The 8,911-nt window shown below is 31.2% G+C and overlaps 1 protein-coding gene and 1 long non-coding RNA gene across 2 annotated transcripts; both read left to right on the top strand.

Moving 5' to 3' along the window:
- Positions 1-581: 581 nt before the first annotated feature.
- LOC110900949 lies at positions 582-2,025 on the top strand. The gene is made up of 3 exons (XR_004876995.1): positions 582-726; positions 972-1,035; positions 1,799-2,025. It is a non-coding gene; the product is annotated as an uncharacterized LOC110900949 (long non-coding RNA).
- Positions 2,026-7,369: 5,344 nt separating this feature from the next.
- LOC110900948 lies at positions 7,370-8,433 on the top strand. Its single transcript, XM_022147803.1, has 2 exons — positions 7,370-7,543; positions 7,630-8,433. Exons 1-2 carry the CDS (start codon positions 7,370-7,372, stop codon positions 8,431-8,433), a joined length of 978 nt encoding a protein of 325 aa, XP_022003495.1.
- The last annotated feature ends 478 nt before the right edge of the window (positions 8,434-8,911 follow it).

Below are 8,911 nucleotides of genomic sequence, written 5' to 3'. Positions count from 1 at the left end.
ACTTATACAAGTGTGTACTCTGCACCACTCAACCCGTGTATGAGCTTAAGCTAAACTCCTTTTGTTTTCATGTAAATCTCAAATACATAATAGGATGATCTAATTGCTAATTATGGTGTTAATACTTGAAATTTCGTATGATATCACTATAAGCTAAATAATCCTAGCAGGGATCAAGGGGCCGCACTCCTTGTGGCAATCACATCAAACTTGGTCTTTTGTTATGTATTTGGACTTTAAAGAGAGTCCATTTATATTGAGTTCATAAAAAACACATGATTTAGAAGTAAGAAAAGAAAAAAAAGCGACAGATACATTACGTGCTCTGATGCGCACCTAATGTAAATGCTGAAAAGTTGGCCACAACTAGGATTTTTGATGTGTTAAGTAGATTGCCACTTTACCCTATATTTTGCCCAACTTTACTTATATTAAGTACAGTTACCAACTTCCTAGCCCCCCCCCCCCCCCCCCAACCCCCCAATCTGTTTTGAAAAAAAAAAACAGTAATAAATTCATAGACGGGATTGCAAAGTTCTCTGTTTGGAATTTCATAAATGTGATTGAAAAATTGTCTGTTTAGAATCGCTTATTATTTCTATTTCACATCAACTGTTTGTATATTTGTGGTCTTGAAGTCTTATATGCAGGTGTATACACTAAACCTAAATCTAAAGAAGCCAAGTCACACTACCAGCTCTAATAGTTGTTTCTATTATCTTAAAGGTATGTATGGTGGTGTACACTTTGTGTTCAAAATATTCATATTGCATTTATGCCCCATTTTATTCGTAGATAATAAATGTTCATAGTACCTATGCATTTCTTCTTTGTATATGCTACTTTTTTCAGTTGTGTCGATATAATTGTTCCAAGATGAACTTATTTTTGATAATTTTAAGGTTGTGAAATTAAATGTTGATTTGTATTGTTTTTTTTTTTTTTTTGGATTTGTATTCGTTCATATGTAGGGTTTGTTCATCTTCAATCGATTCTCTTTTCTGATTCTGATAGGCAAATGGTGACATCACCAAGGTAAGATTCCGTCATTTATCTATTATTAAGATTTATTGTTTATAGTAAATAGTTTATTTTGGATTATGTGGATTTCATTAGATCGAATCATATCCTTATTTGGTTGTGTTTTTACTTGATATCTTTGTATCTTTCTAATCGTTTTAATTGAAGATGTGTTTTTTATTGTTTCTTGATCTGATTATTGGTATGTTATTGAGTTTATTTTTATTTTTTTTAATGTTATTTTGTTTATTAGACTTAAAGAGGTCAAATTATCATAACCGGGTAATCATGTCGAATAAACAACTCTGAAATTGAATACTCAATTTGGTGTGAACACCCAAACTTGATCATCTGTTGTACCGAACATAAGCCTAAGTGCCTAAGTCGAATGCTTAGTCAATTAGGGCCTAGATGACAGTCTAATTTTGATGATCCATGGCACATAATATATTAGATATTGGGTTGGATTACATTACACTTTTATATAGGTGATGCCCCAAATTTGTTAGCCTATGTGATTGTTGATGCTTACATGCATAGTGTAGTAGTGATTGTTCATTTGAAAAAATTGAAACCCTTCTTATCCCTAAGTAGAAAGGAGTTTCTTTGATATTATACTGTTTTTTGGTAAATTCAACAAATGGAAAAATTGGTTCTAAATGATGGTCAAACAAGGTTTTTCATTCTCATGTTATTGATTACTTTTATTTTACTTTATTTTTTAACGTATTTCAATATATTGCTAATAATATTTTTTCATATATTTTGTTAACGATAGGTACGATTTGTTTGATGGCATGATATAATTGAAGCCGAACATATTTCGTTAGGTGATGATTGTTTTTTCAATTGGTCAAAGACGAATTTGAGATTATTGGTTACGAAGCTCCAACAAGTAGAAGTACTAGAGTAATAGGCTTTCAATTTAAATTTCAAACCAGAAAAACGTATTTCTTTCATTTATTTATCTTTTCGGTTTTGTTACATCTATAGTACGATGCTTCGTTGTATTTTAATCTGCAACTTCAGATTTCCATAATAAGTCCATGCGTACAATTTCTTTATGATTAGTATAAATGTAATTTTTTTTTCTAAAAGTAAGAAACATATCATTTCTCAATACCGCGAAATTCGCGGGTATTAGCACTAGTATATAATGCATGAATTAAGAAAAAAAAAACAGTACGCTAAGTTACATTACAAAAAGCTATTCAAAATTTGTGTAACAAGCTTATTATGTACCTATAAAATTAAATGCGCAAATCATACAAAGATTTAAACAAATGAACATAATGTATCTATTTTAGAATTAAAGAGAAGAATAGAACGTATCGATATCTCTATTATGTATCATTGATTTCATACAGAATGTTATATGGGATTGTAGATTTTACCTACAATTTAGTTAAACTATCATTGGCCACTTTTATTGTATAACATAATATACACAACAAATGAGTAATATAAAATATTTTACAAATGAAAAGATATATAAATTTTATGGTCCGGTTCAGTTTTGAGTATAAACCGTAAACCAAACCGTTCACCACGGTTTGAAATATCTTAAACCGATCGGCCGAAAGTTATATAGAAAAACCAAGCGTGTAATATATATTTTGTTTTATGGTTGTTTTGATGTTGTTTGTGGGATTTGGATTCCGTTATTGTTGGTTGTTGTACATGTTGTTGAGCCTTAGTGGCTCCAAACAGTCTATCATGTGTCTTTGGCCTTGGATTCGGGACCTAAACTCCAGCCACCATAGTTGTTAGTCTTTGTAGCATTTGTTGGTTGGATCGATGATGATGATTTATTGTGTTCTTCATGTGTCGTAATGTTTTTGATTCTTTGTTTGAACAGTTTGATGTTTCGGCATTTCTTTATTTGAGTTTGCAACATATGTAGCGCACGTTTAAGTGTGTGTGATGATTTATTGTTTTGTTGTGTTATGTTGCAGTTTTTCGTTCCTAACTTCACTTGGAAGCTATTATCCTGTGACATTGGTAAGCTTTCTACCTTTCAACCGTGTTTTCTCTATGCCCATTTATGGAGTTTAATGCGGGCTTGCGTACCTACGTTGGCCTTTGGTTTAGGTTCGTGGGGCCAAAAGGCCTAAACTGTAGGGTTGATCATAAAAACAGGTTGTGGTATTTTTAGAAGACGAAGGAAGGTTGGGTGCCAAAAGATTTTTGCTTAGAGTTGGAAAAATGTGAATCATGTGGTGGGTACCTTTTTATTCTGGGTCAATGATGCTACCGACTTTTCATTTGACTTTGCGTTGTGATCAGTGATGTCCTCGTGGTTTCTTGTTTCTTCACAACCGCTTAACGAAGACAGGATAACCAATTATGTCACAAAGTTGAATTAGCATAGGTTAGACGCATTAGGTTTAGTCTTTGTAGTACGAAAAGAAAGATTATTGACGTTGTATCTTTTTAAAGTCTTTGTAAAAGTGGTTTGTCTTTAAATACGTTGTAGTTTATTGTAACTTTTATAATAGTAAGAGTTAATTACATAGTTAGTCCCTGTGGTTTGCACAAAATAACATACTTAGGTACTAATAGTTTAAAATCACCTTCTAGGGTATTAACTTTTCATTTTGTAACGTTTGGAGGTATTAACTTCTAGGGTATTAACATAGTTACTCCCTGTGGTTTGCACAAAATAACATACTTAGGTACTAATAGATAGTGATTTTAAACCTACAAATAACGTTAATACCTTCAAACGTTACAAAATGAAAAGTTAATACCCTAGAATGTGATTTTAAACTATTAGTACCTAAATATGTTACTTTGTGCAAACCACAGGGACTAACTATGTAATTAACTCTAATATTAATTAGAGTTGGAATATGTTGTGCTTAAAAATTGTTATTGTCTGTGTCAACCCCACCGCATTGCGACGGATACTAATTCTAGTTCTATTACTATTTATAGAAACCAAAATTTATTTATAATCCTCTGTTAGATGATTCTAACACAACTACTTTGAATCTAACTTACCCACTCACATATGTTCTATTACTATTTTATAGAAACCAAAATTTGTTTATAATCCTCTATTAGATGATTCTAACAACAACTACTTTGAATCTAAGTTACCCACTCACATATGAACTCTAAACCCTAGAGTTATTTAAGGAACTAACTTATGATCATCAAAGATTTAATATATATCATATATTATTTGAATATGTTCAACAGATTTAAATCAAATCTAATACAACTGTTTTTAGTATCAAAATTTTGAAAATTATATCAATTTATATATAATTTTATATCAATTTATATATAATTTCGGCTAATCATTTATATATGGATCATGTAGAAAATCTATATCTATACTATATAATAAAAGAAACCACTTTTGGGACACTTGTCGTCATATTAAAAAAAGGGTAGTTGCACGGTACCCCTGACCGCGGAAGGGATCTCCCTTCCTAGTTCACCACCCGACAAGGATCCCTGGCGGCAAATACCCATAGCCATCAAAGAGGGGTAAGAAACATGTTTCAAACCCGAGACCTCGAGTGTCCTCGGTCCGGCTTTAAAGCGGGTGTCGGTGGCCACCAAAGTGGCACTAATGGGAATTGAACTTGAGTCTCTATTGAAGAACCCAAGTCACTCCACCACTAGGCCACTTGTCGTCATATTAGGTGATCTCTTATAGATGATAATTATTATTTTAGTTTAATCTCTTCTAATTAATTATAGATAACCCTCCTAAAAATATATATTTTAAATAATATATTATTATTATTTTAATCTATTATAATTTTTTAATATATTAATTAAAGTATATATTGAGTGTTGGAATCATCAATTCCTTGTAGTATTTAATCCACTGTGCGTTTTTTTTTTCATTAATATTTTATTAGTTACATTAACTATTTATCTTGATCTTAATTTAATATTAAATAAATGTCCGAAATTCATTTATTTTTTAATATATTAGTTTCGTCAACAAATTATTTATCACGAAAATCAAACTTTGTATTAATATATGAAATCTTTTTTTTTCCTTACTAAAAAAATTATTATATCAATTTTATTACATAATTTATAAATCAATTTGTCGGAATTGGTACCAACATTTTATCACTCAAATAGATGCTGATTTGCTTCTTAAATAACATATCTTCTTTTCAAATACCATCTTCACAATCACCATATCTATCGCGTATCGAGTATTATCCATTAGTATATCGAAAGATATGACTTTTTTATTCTTTTCAAGAACCATCTTCACAATCACCATATCCATCGCGTATCGAGTATTATCCATTAGTATATTGAAAGATATGACTTTTTTATTATTGGTATATAAAATTAGATTTATTAAACCTGTGTAATACACGTGGTTTTTTAAAGATATACCTTTTTTTATTATTTACTATAAAAAATTACGTTTATTCGACCCGTGTAATACATGGGGTTTTTTAAGATATAACTTTTTATTATTTGATATATAAAATTAGATTTATTCAATTCGTACAATATACGGGGTTTTTAAGGATATATTTTTTTTTATTATTTAGTATAGAAAATTACATTTATTCAACCCGTGTAATACACATATTTTTAAAGATGTAACTTTTTTATTATTTGGTATACAAAATTACATTTATTCAACCCGTGTAATAAATGAGGTTTTTTAAAGATGTGTTATTTTAGAGTTAATTACATAGTTAGTCCCTGTGGTTTGCACAAAATAACATACTTAGGTACTAATAGTTTAAAATCACCTTCTAGGGTATTAACTTTTCATTTTGTAACGCTTGGAGGTATTAACTTCTAGGGTATTAACATAGTTAGTCCTTGTGGTTTGCACAAAATAACATATTTAGGTACTAATAGAATGTGATTTTAAACCTACAAATAACGCTAATACCTCCAAACGTTACAAAATGAAAAGTTAATACCCTAGAATGTGATTTTAAACTATTAGTACCTAAGTATGTTACTTTGTGCAAACCACAAGGACTAACTATGTAATTAACTCGTTATTTTATTATTTGGTAAACAATATTACATTTATTCAACTCGTGTAATACACGTGGTTTCAAAGATATAACCTTTTTATTTGTTATATAAAATTATATTTATTCAACCCGTACAATATGGTTATTATAAATATAACTTTTTATTATTTAACATATAAAATTATATTTATTCAACCCGTGTAATAAAGGAGGTTTTTAAAGATATATTGTTTTATTATTTAGTATATAAAATTTATTTATTCGACCCGTGTAATACACGGGGTTATAACCTAGTTTTATTTATATAAGAAGCGGATGAGTAATTTTTTGCTGATCAATAAAATAGATAACTTAAAGTATCTTTAATTTGAATATACTGTTTAATTTCTGTCGTTTTTATTATTTTTTTAAGATGATACACAATTATAGTTTGTTTTAACGATTATGATTATATATGTTTGTGTGATAAATAATTATAAAATATTTGATACGTGATTGTGCGACATAGTACATGATTATACAAAATATGTGGTACGTGATTGTGTGACATAGTACATGATTATATATGGGCGTTTATGTGTATCATCTAAGTTACATGTGTCGTATTTTGTGGGTTCTTACTTTCCTATGAAATAAGGGGAGTGGGGTGGGAAGAATTCCATCACTAAACAATATCCAATCAAGTTCTGTCATGTCATCAACCATTTTCCATCACTGACAACCTTTTTTTAGTGTCAATGGTCATCACTCACAACACCCAACAATACCCATCACTCACAACACTCAACAACACATTACTCAAACAAGTTCAACGCGTGAACTTTTCCACGCATTTATTTTTCCACGCGTGATATTATATGGTGGCGGCGGTGTGCAAAGTGCCATCACTCGTAATGGTGGTCCATCACGGAACCACCTCCACTCCCCTAAGTCTTCCAACACCGCCCCTCACACACATATATATTATTTTAAATTAAAAAAACAATTAATTACTCCATAATAGTATTAAAGAAATAGTGGGAATTCAAATGAGAATAATTTTTTTTTTGTAAAACAAGAATATTTTAACTAATAAGAGTGATGTAATTGAAAATTTTAACAAAAGATTATCAAATTGGAAAGCAAAGTTGTTATCATTTGCTAGAAGATTAACACTTGTGAAGTCGGTACTGGGATCCCTACCAAACTATTTCTTATCTTTGTATAAAGCGCCGAAGAAGGTTATAAAAACATTAGAAGGGAGTAGAAGACGTTTCCTGTGGGGAGGAAGTGGGGGTGTGAACAAAATCCGCTGAATGAAGTGGGAAAGAATAATAGGGTCAAAAAAACATGGGGGGCCTCGGTGTGGGGGGATTAAAGAAATGAACATGGCAATGCTAATGAAATGGAGATTTAAAGAAGAACCGGAACAACTTTGGGTAAAGGTTATAGAAGCGATTCATGGAAGTAGGAGAACTATAAAAAAGTATTCCGGTGAAAAAAAACACTACCTGGAGTCTGGAAAGCAGTCATCGGAGTGGATTTGGATTTTGCTAAGGAAGGTATTGAGGTGAACAACAGCCTAAGGAGTAAGGTTGGAAAAGGGGATAAAACACTGTTTTGGCTGGATACATGGGCGACTAATCAGCCGCTAAAGGAGGAGTTCCCTCTCCTATTCGGTTTGGCAAAGAACAAAAGAAACAAGATACATGATAACTACAAGAGAAGTCAAGAAGGAATTTTGTGGGACTGGAGTTGGTCTAGACTTCCGAACAACAGTGAAGAAAAAAGCGAATATGAGGGATTAAAAGAACTGCTACTTCAACAATCAGTAGGTCGAGATGAGGATATTTGGAGATGGAAGAATAACATGGAAAAAGGGTATTCGGTGAAAGAGATTAGGAAGGAGCTAGCCAGAATCATCGACGTAAATGAAGAACCTAATGGTTTCGAGTGGAGCAAGATTGCTACGGCTAAGGTAAACTTTTTCATGTGGAGAGCAATAGAGGAAAGAATACCATCATCGGTTGCTTTGAATAGCAGGGGAATGCAAGTGGGATCGGTCGACTGCAAAATTTGTGGTTTAGCCCCGGAAACGGCCAATCACATAATGATACAATGTCCGGTAGTAAGGGAAGTATGGTTACAACTTTGGTCATGGATGAAAATACCTATTAGGGATCACAATGAAAACATGAAAAGAAGGATTCAAGAGAAGACAGAATGGCCTAAAAAGAAGGTAAATATTATTTATGCAATTCATCTTCTAGCCGCTTGGTCCCTATGGAAAAATAGAAACAAACAAGTGTTTGAAGATACACTCAGAAATCCGGCCATGATGGTGGAAAAAATAAAAGAAGAATCGTTTGACTGGATAAAGTTAAGATCAAGGCATACGGGAATAACATGGAGTGAATGGCGGAGTTTTTCATATTGGAACAATGTAGTATAGAAACTAACAATTATAGACCTAGATTTCTCTAGATGTAATGGATCCATGATTGTACTCTTGACAAGAAGATTCGATATATAGCACCTTGCTATATGTCGTATCTTTTGTTTTTTGATTTAATAAAGTTTTGTTGTTGTTGTTAAAAAAAATAGATCATTAATTAGTAGTTTTCTCTTTAATAACTAAGTACGTTAAATTTGTAACTTATTTCAAAATATATATTTTTCAAAAAAAAAAATTAGAGTGTGGGATGATAGTTTTTCTAACTAATTAATTAGTCAAAGATAATTATAAATGAGATGAGAGAAAACTATTTAATATTTTACAATTGTAATATTTGTTCTTTTTATTCTCAAATTATCTTTCCCAAAACAAATAAATATTTATCCACGAAACATTTGTTTACCATTTAATATCTAAACTAGTTTATAAGAATTAATTCGGTAAAGCCTGAGGGCCTTTTTTGGCTCGCCCAGAG

Source organism: Helianthus annuus, chromosome 13, assembly GCF_002127325.2.
Source record: "Helianthus annuus cultivar XRQ/B chromosome 13, HanXRQr2.0-SUNRISE, whole genome shotgun sequence".
Classification (NCBI taxonomy): Eukaryota; Viridiplantae; Streptophyta; class Magnoliopsida; order Asterales; family Asteraceae; genus Helianthus; species Helianthus annuus.
Note: the sequence above shows the minus strand (reverse complement) of the source record. Positions and strands in the feature narration are given on the sequence as shown.